At 55.7% G+C, this 13,480-nt stretch overlaps 1 protein-coding gene across 1 annotated transcript in view; it reads left to right on the forward strand.

Moving 5' to 3' along the window:
* Positions 1 to 269: 269 nt before the first annotated feature.
* The window catches only part of LOC137300362 (guanine nucleotide exchange factor VAV2-like), a 51,006-nt gene continuing 37,795 nt past the window's right edge, over positions 270 to 13,480 (forward strand). Inside the window, exons 1-3 of the mRNA XM_067969446.1 lie at positions 270 to 332; positions 8,202 to 8,287; positions 10,234 to 10,366. Coding sequence (XP_067825547.1) covers positions 270 to 332; positions 8,202 to 8,287; positions 10,234 to 10,366 — 282 coding nt within the window. The remainder of the gene's footprint in view (positions 333 to 8,201; positions 8,288 to 10,233; positions 10,367 to 13,480) is intronic.

Here is a 13,480-nt window from a genome sequence, read left to right on the forward strand (position 1 = left end):
GCAGAACCTTAAAATTAGAGCCAGGCCGTTCAGGGGTGATGTCAGGAAGCACTTCATCACACAAAGGGGAGTGGGAATCTGGAACTCTCTCCCCCAAAAAGCTGTTACAAGCATAGAAAGTTTACAGCACGGAAGGAGGCCATTTGGCCCATCGAGTTTGCGCCGGCTCCATGCAAGAGCAATCCAGCTAGTCCCACTCCCCCGCCCTTTCCCTGTAGCCCTGCAAATTTTTTCCTTTCAAGTGTTTATCCAGTTCCCTTTTGAAGGCCATGATTGAATCTGCCTCCACCACCCCCTCGGGCAGCGCATTCCAGATCCTAACCACTCGCAGGGTAAAATGATTTTCCCTCATGTCACCTTTGGTTCTTTTGCCAGTCACCTTAAATCTATGTCCTTTGGTTCTTGACCCTTCCACCAATGGGAACAGTTCCTCTCTATCTACTCTGTCTAGACCCTTCATGATTTTGAATACCTCTATCAAATCTCCTCGCAACCGTCTCTGTTCCAAGGAGGACAACCCCAGCTTCTCCAGTCTATCCACGTAACTAAAGTCCCTCATCCCTGGAATCATTCTAGTAAATCTCTTCTGCACCCTCTCTAAGGCCTTCACATCTTTCCTAAAGTGCGGTGCCCAGAACTGGACACAATACTCCAGTTGTGGCCGAACCAGTGTTTTATAAAGGTTCATCATGACTTGCTTGCTTTTGTACTCTATGCCTCTATTTATAAAGCCCAGGATCCCGTTTGCTTTTTCAACTGCTTTCTCAACCTGCCCTGCCAACTTCAACGATTTTTGCACATACACCCCCCGATCTCTCTGTTCCTGTACCCCTCTCCTCGTTCTTCTTGCCGAAATGTATCACTTCGCATTTTTCTGCATTAAATTTCATCTGCCACGTGTCCGCCCATGACTCCAGCCTGTCTATATCCTCTTGAAGTCTATCACTATCCTCCTCACTGTTTACTATCCTTCCAAATTTTGTGTCCTCTGCAGATTTTGAAATTGTGCCCTGTACACCCAAGTCCAAGTCATTAATATATATCAAGAAAAGCAGTGGTCCCAGCACTGACCCCTGGGGAACACCACTGTACACCTCCCTCCAGTCCGAAAAACAACCGTTCACCACTACTCTCTGTTTCCTGTCCCTCAGTCAATCCTGTATCCATGTTGCTACTGCCCCCTTTATTCCATGGGCACTTTATCAAACGCCTTTTGAAAGTCCATATACACCACATCAACTGCATTGCCCTCATCGACCCTCTCTGTTACCTCATCAAAAAACACTATCAAGTTAGTTAAACATGATTTGCTTTTAACAAATCCGTGCTGGCTTTCCCTAATCAATCCACACTCGTCCAAGTGACTGTTAATTCTGTCCCGGATTATCGTTTCTAAAAGTTTCCCCACCACTGAGGTTAAACTGACTGGCCTGTAGTTGCTGGGTTTATCCTTACACCCTTTTTTGAACAAGGGTGTAACATTTGCAATTCTCCAGTCCTCTGGCACCACCCCCGTATCTAAGGATGTTTGGAAGATTATGGCCAGTACCTCCACAGTTTCCACCCTTACTTCCCTCAGCATCTTAGGATGCATCCCATCCGGGCCGGGTGACTTATCTACTTTAAGTACAGCTAGCCTTTCTAGTACCTCCTCTTTATCAATTTTTAGCCCATCCAGTATCTCAACTATATCTTCCTTTACTGAGACTCTGGCAGCATCTCCTTCCTTGGTAAAGACAGATGCAAAGTCCTCATTTAGTACCTCAGCGATGCCCTCTGCCTCCATGAATAGATCTCCTTTATGGTCCCTAATCGGCCCCACCCCACCTCTTACTACCCATTTACTGTTTACATGCCTGTAGAAGACTTTTGGATTCCCTTTTATGTTGGTCGCCAGTCTGTTCTCATACTCTCTCTTTGCCCCTCTTATTTCCTTTTTCACTTCCCCTCTGAACTTTCTATATTCTGCCTGGTTCTCACTTGTGTTATCAACCTGACATCTGTCATACGCCCCTTTTTTCCGTTTCATCTTACTCTCTCTCTCTTTTGTCATCCAGGGAGCTTTGGCTTTAGTTGCCCTCCTTTCCCCCTCGTGGGAGTGTACCTAGACTGTACCTTAATCATCTCCTCTTTAAAGGCCGCCCACTGTTCAAATACAGTTTTGCCTGCCAATCTTTGATTCCAATTTACCCGGGCCAGATCTGTTCTCATCCCATTGAAATTGGCCCTCCTCCAATTGAGTATTTTTACTTTAGAGTGGTCTGTGTCCTTTTCCATAGCTATTCTAAACCTTATGATACTATGATCGCTGTTCCCTAAATGCTCCCCCACTGACACTTGCTCCACTTGGCCCGCCTCATTCCCTAGAACCAAGTCCAGCAATGCCTCCTTCCTCGTTCGGCCGGAAATGTACTGGTTAAGGGAGTTCTCCTGAACACATTTCAAAAGTTCCTCCCCCTCTGTGCCCCTTATATTATTATTATTATCCCAGTCTATATTAGGATAGTGGAAGTCTCCAGTTATCACTACTCTATGGCTTTTGCACCTCTCTATAATTTCCCTGCAGGTTTGCTCCTGTATATTCTTCCCACTAGTTGGTGGCCTATAGAATACACCCAGTAGTGTAATGGCACCTCTTTAATTTCTTAACTCTAACCAAATCTACCCAAACCTGTTGAGTTTAATTGAAATTTTCAAAACTGAGATTGATCGATTTTTGTTGGGTGAGGGGATTAAGGGTTACGGAACCAAGGCGGGTAAATGGAGTTAAGATACAGATCAGCCATGATCTAATTGAATGGTGGAACAGGCTCGAGGGGCTGAATGGCCTCCTCCTGTTCCTAACATCAGGAGCTCAAGAAATAATTTTTCAATTATTTTGTCCCTTTCCCTGTGTCTGTGAGCAGCACCTTGGGATAATTTTCAGCGTTAAAGACACTGTGAATGCAAGTTGTAATTTCGTAGGAGAATCTTAAAATCACTTTTTCCTATCAATAAATGAATGTCCCTGAGAGGACAAAGCTTCCTGCTGAGCCCAGGGAGAGGTCACCAGCCCAGCAGCACCCACTACAAAGGCCCTTCTAAGATGCACTCTGGTAACGGGTCTGTAGGGGGGTCTATAGCGGGTCAGTAGGGGGTCCGTAGTGGGTCAATAGAGGAGGTATGTAGGGGAACTGTACCCCCACCAGCCGTGGGGCAGTGACCTTGGCAGCAGTTTATGAGACCCACAGAAACCTTTCTGACTGAGGAGCTCCAGCCCAGCGACTCAGGGAGAATCAGGGGTTTACTATCTGCTGCACCACACAACTGAACTGAGGGGGTGCAATGTCTGGGTGAACTGGGGTTTATTGATTGGGGTTCAGTGTCTGGGGGAGCTGGGGTTTATTGATCGGGGTTCAGTGTCCGGGGGAGCTGGGGTTTATTGGAGGAGGAGGTTCAGTGTCTGGGGGAGCTGGGGTTTATTGATCGGGGATCAGTGTCTGGGAGAACTGGGGTTTATTGATCGGGGTTCAGTGTCTGGGCGAGCTGGGGTTTATTGATCGGGGTTCAGTGTCCGGGGGAGCTGGGGTTTATTGGTCGGGGTTCAGTGTCCGGAGGAGCTGGGGTTTATTGATCGGGGTTCAGTGTCCGGAGGAGCTGGGGTTTATTGATCGGGGTTCAGTGTCCGGAGGAGCTGGGGTTTATTGGTCGGGGTTCAGTGTCCGGAGGAGCTGGGGTTTATTGGTCGGGGTTCAGTGTCTGGGGGAGCTGGGGTTTATTGGAGGAGGAGGTTCAGTGTCCGGGGAAGCTGGGGTTTATTGGTCGGGGTTCAGTGTCCGGGGGAGCTGGGGTTTATTGGTCGGGGTTCAGTGTCTGGGGGAGCTGGGGTTTATTGGTCGGGGTTCAGTGTCCGGGGGAGCTGGGGTTTATTGGTCGGGGTTCAGTGTCCGGGGGAGCTGGGGTTTATTGGTCGGGGTTCAGTGTCCGGGGGAGCTGGGGTTTATTGGTCGGGGTTCAGTGTCCGGGGGAGCTGGGGTTTATTGGTCGGGGTTCAGTGTCCGGGGGAGCTGGGGTTTATTGGTCGGGGTTCAGTGTCCGGGGGAGCTGGGGTTTATTGGTCGGGGTTCAGTGTCCGGGGGAGCTGGGGTTTATTGGTCGGGGTTCAGTGTCCGGGGGAGCTGGGGTTTATTGGTCGGGGTTCAGTGTCTGGGGGAGCTGGGGTTTATCGGAGGAGGAGGTTCAGTGTCTGGGGGAGTTGGGGTTTATCGGAGGAGGAGGTTCAGTGTCTGGGGGAGCTGGGGTTTATTGGAGGAGGAGGTTCATTGTCCGGGGGAGCTGGGGTTTATTGGTCGGGGTTCAGTGTCTGGGGGAGCTGGGGTTTATTGGTCGGGGTTCAGTGTCCGGGGGAGCTGGGGTTTATTGGAGGAGGAGGTTCAGTGTCCGGGGGAGCTGGGGTTTATTGGTCGGGGTTCAGTGTCTGGGGGAGCTGGGGTTTATTGGTCGGGGTTCAGTGTCCGGGGGAGCTGGGGTTTATCGGAGGAGGAGGTTCAGTGTCTGGGGGAGCTGGGGTTTATTGGAGGAGGAGGTTCAGTGTCTGGGGGAGCTGGGGTTTATTGGAGGAGGAGGTTCAGTGTCCGGAGGAGCTGGGGTTTATTGGTCGGGGTTCAGTGTCCGGGGGAGCTGGGGTTTATTGGAGGAGGAGGTTCAGTGTCCGGGGGAGCTGGGGTTTATTGGAGGAGGAGGTTCAGTGTCTGGGGGAACTGGGGTTTATTGGTCAGGGTTCAGTGTCCGGGGGAGCTGGGGTTTATTGGTCGGGGTTCAGTGTCCGGGGGAGCTGGGGTTTATTGGAGGAGGAGGTTCAGTGTCTGGGGGAGCTGGGGTTTATTGGTCGGGGTTCAGTGTCTGCGGTAGCTGGGGTTTATTGGTCGGGGTTCAGTGTCCGGGGGAGCTGGGGTTTATTGGTCGGGGTTCAGTGTCTGGGGGAGCTGGGGTTTATTGGTCGGGGTTCAGTGTCTGGGGGAGCTGGGGTTTATTGGTCGGGGTTCAGTGTCCGGGGGAGCTGGGGTTTATTGGTCGGGGTTCAGTGTCCGGGGGAGCTGGGGTTTATCGGAGGAGGAGGTTCAGTGTCCGGGGGAGCTGGGGTTTATTGGTCGGGGTTCAGTGTCCGGGGGAGCTGGGGTTTATTGATTGGGGTTCAGTGTCCGGGGGAGCTGGGGTTTATTGGTCGGGGTTCAGTGTCCGGGGGAGCTGGGGTTTATTGGTCGGGGTTCAGTGTCCGGGGGAGCTGGGGTTTATCAGAGGAGGAGGTTCAGTGTCCGGAGGAGCTGGGGTTTATTGGTCGGGGTTCAGTGTCCGGGGGAGCTGGGGTTTATTGGTCGGGGTTCAGTGTCCGGGGGAGCTGGGGTTTATTGGTCGGGGTTCAGTGTCCGGGGGAGCTGGGGTTTATTGGTCGGGGTTCAGTGTCCGGGGGAGCTGGGGTTTATTGGTCGGGGTTCAGTGTCCGGGGGAGCTGGGGTTTATTGGTCGGGGTTCAGTGTCTGGGGGAGCTGGGGTTTATTGGTCGGGGTTCAGTGTCCGGGGGAGCTGGGGTTTATTGGAGGAGGAGGTTCAGTGTCCGGGGGAGCTGGGGTTTATTGGAGGAGGAGGTTCAGTGTCTGGGGGAGCTGGGGTTTATTGGTCAGGGTTCAGTGTCCGGGGGAGCTGGGGTTTATTGGTCGGGGTTCAGTGTCCGGGGGAGCTGGGGTTTATTGGAGGAGGAGGTTCAGTGTCTGGGGGAGCTGGGGTTTATTGGTCGGGGTTCAGTGTCTGGGGGAGCTGGGGTTTATTGGAGGAGGAGGTTCAGTGTCCGGGGGAGCTGGGGTTTATTGGACGGGGTTCAGTGTCCAGGGGAGCTGGGGTTTATTGGTCGGGGTTCAGTGTCTGGGGGAACTGGGGTTTATTGGTCGGGGTTCAGTGTCTGGGGGAGCTGGGGTTTATTGGTCGGGGTTCAGTGTCCGGGGGAGCTGGGGTTTATTGGTCGGGGTTCAGTGTCTGAGGGAGCTGGGGTTTATTGGTCGGGGTTCTGTGTCTGGGGGAGCTGGGGTTTATTGGAGGAGGAGGTTCAGTGTCCGGAGGAGCTGGGGTTTATCGGAGGAGGAGGTTCAGTGTCCGGGGGAGCTGGGGTTTATTGGTCGGGGTTCAGTGTCCGGGGGAGCTGGGGTTTATTGGTCGGGATTCAGTGTCTGGGGGAGCTGGGGTTTATTGGTCGGGGTTCAGTGTCTGGGGGAGCTGGGGTTTATTGGTCGGGGTTCAGTGTCCGGGGGAGCTGGGGTTTATTGGAGGAGGAGGTTCAGTGTCCGGGGGAGCTGGGGTTTATTGGAGGAGGAGGTTCAGTGTCTGGGGGAGCTGGGGTTTATTGGTCAGGGTTCAGTGTCCGGGGGAGCTGGGGTTTATTGGTCGGGGTTCAGTGTCCGGGGGAGCTGGGGTTTATTGGAGGAGGAGGTTCAGTGTCTGGGGGAGCTGGGGTTTATTGGTCGGGGTTCAGTGTCCGGGGGAGCTGGGGTTTATTGGTCGGGGTTCAGTGTCTGGGGGAGCTGGGGTTTATTGGTCGGGGTTCAGTGTCTGGGGGAGCTGGGGTTTATTGGTCGGGGTTCAGTGTCCGGGGGAGCTGGGGTTTATTGGTCGGGGTTCAGTGTCCGGGGGAGCTGGGGTTTATCGGAGGAGGAGGTTCAGTGTCCGGGGGAGCTGGGGTTTATTGGTCGGGATTCAGTGTCCGGGGGAGCTGGGATTTATTGGTCGGGGTTCAGTGTCCGGGGGAGCTGGGGTTTATTGGTCGGGGTTCAGTGTCCGGGGGAGCTGGGGTTTATTGGTCGGGGTTCAGTGTCCGGGGGAGCTGGGGTTTATCGGAGGAGGAGGTTCAGTGTCCGGAGGAGCTGGGGTTTATTGGTCGGGGTTCAGTGTCCGGGGGAGCTGGGGTTTATTGGTCGGGGTTCAGTGTCTGGGGGAGCTGGGGTTTATTGGTCGGGGTTCAGTGTCCGGGGGAGCTGGGGTTTATTGGTCGGGGTTCAGTGTCCGGGGGAGCTGGGGTTTATTGGTCGGGGTTCAGTGTCCGGGGGAGCTGGGGTTTATTGGTCGGGGTTCAGTGTCCGGGGGAGCTGGGGTTTATTGGTCGGGGTTCAGTGTCCGGGGGAGCTGGGGTTTATTGGTCGGGGTTCAGTGTCCGGGGGAGCTGGGGTTTATTGGTCGGGGTTCAGTGTCTGGGGGAGCTGGGGTTTATTGGTCGGGGTTCAGTGTCCGGGGGAGCTGGGGTTTATTGGAGGAGGAGGTTCAGTGTCCGGGGGAGCTGGGGTTTATTGGAGGAGGAGGTTCAGTGTCTGGGGGAGCTGGGGTTTATTGGTCAGGGTTCAGTGTCCGGGGGAGCTGGGGTTTATTGGTCGGGGTTCAGTGTCCGGGGGAGCTGGGGTTTATTGGAGGAGGAGGTTCAGTGTCTGGGGGAGCTGGGGTTTATTGGTCGGGGTTCAGTGTCTGGGGGAGCTGGGGTTTATTGGAGGAGGAGGTTCAGTGTCCGGGGGAGCTGGGGTTTATTGGACGGGGTTCAGTGTCCAGGGGAGCTGGGGTTTATTGGTCGGGGTTCAGTGTCTGGGGGAACTGGGGTTTATTGGTCGGGGTTCAGTGTCTGGGGGAGCTGGGGTTTATTGGTCGGGGTTCAGTGTCCGGGGGAGCTGGGGTTTATTGGTCGGGGTTCAGTGTCTGAGGGAGCTGGGGTTTATTGGTCGGGGTTCTGTGTCTGGGGGAGCTGGGGTTTATTGGAGGAGGAGGTTCAGTGTCCGGAGGAGCTGGGGTTTATCGGAGGAGGAGGTTCAGTGTCCGGGGGAGCTGGGGTTTATTGGTCGGGGTTCAGTGTCCGGGGGAGCTGGGGTTTATTGGTCGGGGTTCAGTGTCTGGGGGAGCTGGGGTTTATTGGTCGGGGTTCAGTGTCCGGGGGAGCTGGGGTTTATTGGTCGGGGTTCAGTGTCCGGGGGAGCTGGGGTTTATTGGTCGGGGTTCAGTGTCTGGGGGAGCTGGGGTTTATTGGTCGGGGTTCAGTGTCTGGGTGAGCTGGGGTTTATTGGTCGGGGTTCAGTGTCTGGGGGAGCTGGGGTTTATTGGTCGGGGTTCAGTGTCTGGGGGAGCTGGGGTTTATTGGTCGGGGTTCAGTGTCTGGGGGAGCTGGGGTTTATCAGGACCTTGTTTTGTTTTCACAGCAAACGTCGCTGGCAAATTATGGGAGACCAAAGATTGATGGAGAATTGAAAGTGTGTTCCACCGTTAACCGAACGAAACAGGATCGGTGAGTTCACACGGAGTGGGGGGTGCCGAGCCGGTTGGGGCCGGGTGGGGCGGTCGGGGTCGGGGGGCCAAGCCGGTCGGGGTCTGGGGGATGCCGAGCTGGTTGGGGGGTGGGGGGGTAGGCGGGCGGGGTCGGGGGGGGGCGGCCGGTCGGGGTCGGGGGGGGGACGAGGCAAGTCGGTGGGGGCGGTCGTGGCAGTCGGGGACATGGGGGGGGGGGCTGAGCCGGTCGGGGTCGGTGGGGTGGGGGGCGAGCCGGTCGGGGTCGGTGCGGTGGGGGGCCAAGCCAGTCGGGGGGAGGGGCGAGCCGGTCGGGGTCGGTGGGGTGGGGGGCCGAGCCGGTCGGGGGGAGGGGCGAGCCGGTCGGGGTCGGTGGGGAGGGGGGCCGAGCCGGTCGGGGGGAGGGGCGAGCTGGTCGGGGTCAGTTGGGGGGGGGTGTCGGTCGGGGTCGGGGGAGGGGGGCCGAGTGGGTGGGGTGAGGGACAACTTCAAAAACAGAGAGAACTTACATTTCTATCACTCCTTTCATGACCTCAGGACGTTCCAAAGAGATTTACAGCCGATGAAGTACTTTTTGAAGTGTAGTCACTGTTGTAATGTAGGAAACATGGCAGCCAACTTGTGCACAGCAAGATCCCACAAACAGCAATAAGATAAATGACCAGATCATTTTCGGGATGTTGGTTAAGGGATAAACAAAGGAATGTAGGAACAGGAGTAGGCCATTCGTTCCCCCCCGTACCCCAGTGAGAGTCAGTGTCTGTGGAACCCGTACCCCAGTGAGAGTCAGTGTCTGTGGAACCCGTACCCCAGTAAGAGTCAGTGTCTGTGGGACCCGTACCCCAGTGAGAGTCAGTGTCTGTGGAACCCGTACCCCAGTGAGAGTCAGTGTCTGTGGGACCCGTACCCCAGTGAGAGTCAGTGTCCGTGGGACCCGTACCCCAGTGAGAGTCAGTGTCTGTGGAACCCGTACCCCAGTGAGAGTCGGTGTCTGTGGGACCCGTACCCCAGTGAGAGTCGGTGTCTGTGGGACCCGTACCCCAGTGAGAGTCAGTGTCTGTGGAACCCGTACCCCAGTGAGAGTCAGTGTCTGTGGAACCCGTACCCCAGTGAGAGTCAGTGTCTGTGGAACCCGTACCCCAGTGAGAGTCAGTGTCTGTGGAACCTGTACCCCAGTGAGAGTCAGTGTCTGTGGGACCCGTACCCCAGTGAGAGTCAGTGTCTGTGGAACCCGTACCCCAGTGAGAGTCAGTGTCTGTGGAACCCGTACCCCAGTGAGAGTCAGTGTCTGTGCGACCCGTACCCCAGTGAGAGTCAGTGTCTGTGGGACCCGTACCCCAGTGAGAGTCGGTGTCTGTGGAACCCGTACCCCAGTGAGAGTCGGTGTCTGTGGGACCCGTACCCCAGTGAGAGTCGGTGTCTGTGGGACCCGTACCCCAGTGAGAGTCAGTGTCTGTGGGACCCGTACCCCAGTGAGAGTCAGTGTCTGTGGGACCCGTACCCCAGTGAGAGTCAGTGTCTGTGCGACCCGTACCCCAGTGAGAGTCAGTGTCTGTGGGACCCGTACCCCAGTGAGAGTCGGTGTCTGTGGAACCCGTACCCCAGTGAGAGTCGGTGTCTGTGGGACCCGTACCCCAGTGAGAGTCAGTGTCTGTGGGACCCGTACCCCAGTGAGAGTCAGTGTCTGTGGGACCCGTACCCCAGTGAGAGTCAGTGTCTGTGGAACCCGTACCCCAGTGAGAGTCAGTGTCTGTGGGACCCGTACCCCAGTGAGAGTCAGTGTCTGTGGGACCCGTACCCCAGTGAGAGTCAGTGTCTGTGGGACCCGTACCCCAGTGAGAGTCAGTGCCTTCAGGAGAGGATGGGGGGGGTGTGAAATAAGGGGATAGGTTCATGTTTGTGTTGTGTGTGTTGCTGGAGTGAGGCGTGTTGCTGTTTGTGTTGCAGCTACCTGTTTCTCTTTGATAAGGCGGTGATTGTCTGTAAGCGGAAAGGGTACAGCTACGAGCTGAAAGAGACCATCGATCTACAGGCTCATAAAATGACTGATGACCCAATGAATAACAAGGATTTGAGAAAGGTAAGTGTGAGTGTGAGGTCTCTCTTATCTCAAACCAACAGGCTTTAATAAGCTGCAATTTTATTGGGGGTGGGGGTAAGTAAAATTGCTCACATACAGGCCTGTGATTCCAGGCGGTGAGTCCGTGCTCCGGCTCCGACTGGCTGCCCGTCACGATCCGGCTCCTCCTCCCACAGTTGGAGCTTTAACCAACGGTGGTGTGAAGAGGCAACGCCCCCATTCCGTTCTGTGTCTGAGACCCATTTAGGCTTCTCTACCCCCACTGGCCCCGCCCTCTCCTGGCCCCGCCCCCGGCCTGGCCCCGCCCCCGGCCTGGCCCCGCCCCTCTCCCCGCCCCCGGCCTGGCCCCACCCCTCTCCTGGCCCCGCCCTCTCCTGGCCCCGCCCCGGCCTAGGCCCGCCCCTCCTGGCCCCGCCCCCGGCCTAGCCCCGCCCTCTCCTGGCCCCGCCCCCGGCCTGGCCCCACTCCTCTCCCCGCCCTGGGCCTGGCCCCACCCCACCCCTCTCCCGGCCCCGCCCTCTCCTGGCCCCGCCCCCGACATGGCCCCTCCCCTCTCCTGGCCCCGCCCCCGGCCTGGCCCCGCCCCGGCCCCGCCCCTCTCCTGAATATTCGGTTTCCTATTTTTGATTCATTTTTCCCCAAGTTCCCAATTGGTTCCTGAACCAATTGAAGTTTTCTGAAAATTCAAATGAAAGGTTACAGGAATTCCGTCATCTGGAGACCTGGGCCGTACTCCCACCGCTCCCACTGGGGCTATTCTACCTGGGCCGTACTCCCACCGCTCCCACTGGGGCTATTCTACCTGGGCCGTACTCCCACCGCTCCCACTGGGGCTATTCTACCTGGGCCGTACTCCCACCGCTCCCACTGGGGCTATTCTACCTGGGCCGTGCTCCCACCGCTCCCACTGGGGCTATTCTACCTGGGCCGTGCTCCCACCACTCCCACTGGGGCTATTCTACCTGGGCCGTGCTCCCACCACTCCCACTGGGGCTATTCTACCTGGGCCGTGCTCCCACCACTCCCACTGGGGCTATTCTACCTGGGCCGTGCTCCCACCACTCCCACTGGGGCTATTCTACCTGGGCCGTGCTCCCACCACTCCCACTGGGGCTATTCTACCTGGGCCGTGCTCCCACCACTCCCACTGGGGCTATTCTACCTGCATGTGCCAGCATATGATTCATATTTAACCATGTGAATCATCATAACAAAGCTTGATCCTGTCCCCGCCCCCCATGCCTCCAGGGTCAGGGGGTCACTGGATAGTGAACAGGAGCAGGGACCCTGGTGCTGGGCTTTGCCCTCCTGAACCCAGGGACACTGAGACCATTGTAGCCGCCTTACCTCCTGAGCTCAGTGCAGGACGTAGCCTGGGATTTTCCTTGTCCGTATAGCTCAGTACCATCGCATTGTTCCCAGGCGAGGTCTTTGTTCACAGATTTTATTAAGACTCTTGGGCAATGTTAGATGACAGAGTAAATGAGGGAATCATTAAGCAGAGTAAATCCCACAATCGATCTCATTAATCTTTCATGTCTGTTAAATCCTACACCATGCTGATTGATTTCTCTGCTGTGCTCTTTCATGCCTCCCAGTCCCACGGGAAGATGGTGAGTAGTTGCAAATAATCTGCTCAGAAAGCCCTCTGGGTGCAGGGTCACTGTTTCTGTATTAAAGGGAAATGTTGGTTTAAAATGTCCAGCTGCCCAGGACTGGGCCCTCGAGTTTTCCCAGCTGTTTATACACTGAGCTGGAGCTCTGATATTTGTTATTAAAGAGAGAAAACCTTTGATAAACGGATAGCGAGTTCAGTGACTGATCAGAGGGAGAAACACACAGGACAGTGTTTTATAATCCTGCTCACTAAATAGCAGCAGGGGACTGAGCTCACACGGGGATATTCCCCACTGCTGGTTACCGGGTGAGTGTTTACCCGGTGAGGGTTTGTGTTGCTGGTTACCGGGTGAGTGTTTACCCGGTGAGGGTTTGTGTTGCTGGTTACCGGGTGAGTGTTTACCCGGTGAGGGTTTGTGTTGCTGGTTACCGGGTGAGTGTTTACCCGGTGAGGGTTTGTGTTGCTGGTTACCGGGTGAGTGTTTACCCGGTGAGGGTTTGTGTTGCTGGTTACCGGGTGAGTGTTTACCCGGTGAGGGTTTGTGTTGCCGGTTACCGGGTGAGTGTTTACCCGGTGAGGGTTTGTGTTGCTGGTTACCGGGTGAGTGTTTATCCGGTGACGGTTTGTGTTGCCGGTTACCGGGTGAGTGTTTACCCGGTGACGGTTTGTGTTGCTGGTTACCGGGTGAGTGTTTACCCGGTGATAGTTTGTGCTCCACAGGGCCTGTGACCCCTCTCCTGGGTTTAGGTTCTAGTTCTTCAGCTGTCTAAGCAGGAATTTGAGACACACAGTGGCCGAGAGATCATTAAGTGAGCATTCGGGCCAAGTGGGAGTTCGCAGCCTGACTGGGAGCAGCTGTTGTTGGATAACGGGCTGATTGCAGCGCAGAATGAAACAGGAGCAGCAATTCCAACAGAACGGCCGAATGTTAGATTTCCAAATTAACCGAGGAAACATCAGCGGCTGTAACAGGGAGGCTGAGGAGTTTCCCAATATGGGAGGCTCACGGACACAGCTGGGAATTCTGGTCTGGATGATGCTGTAAGCTTCATTGACGCCAGGTGCTGTACCGAGCTAGATCAGATTCCCAAGCGGACCAGGCCAGTCCACCAGGTGTGTCAGCATATCCTGGCCCAGAAACAAAGCAAGTGTTACAGATACAAACCAGTAAGGGAATTGGGCAAATATAAGAGAATTATTTAATTTATCATCTGTTGGTGCTGGGGTCAGAGCGAGGTCAGAGCGGGGACCAGGGGGGTCAGAGTGGGGTCCGGGAGATGAGAGGAGGTTCCGGGGAGGTCTGAGGGGCACAGAGGGGAATCGGGGGTGACAGGTGGGGTCAGAGCGAGGTCAGGGAACTATGGAAGAGTTGAGGAAAACTCAGTCTGAGAGCAGTGAGTTTCTGCAGGAAGAAGATTTTAATTCTTGGCAGTTTCCAGTAGAATTTCTCTGCCGCTCGGTGAGTTTTGGTTTGTTGGGGTGAGTGTGACGCGGTC

Source organism: Heptranchias perlo, chromosome 31 (genome assembly GCF_035084215.1).
Source record: "Heptranchias perlo isolate sHepPer1 chromosome 31, sHepPer1.hap1, whole genome shotgun sequence".
Taxonomy (NCBI): Eukaryota; Metazoa; Chordata; class Chondrichthyes; order Hexanchiformes; family Hexanchidae; genus Heptranchias; species Heptranchias perlo.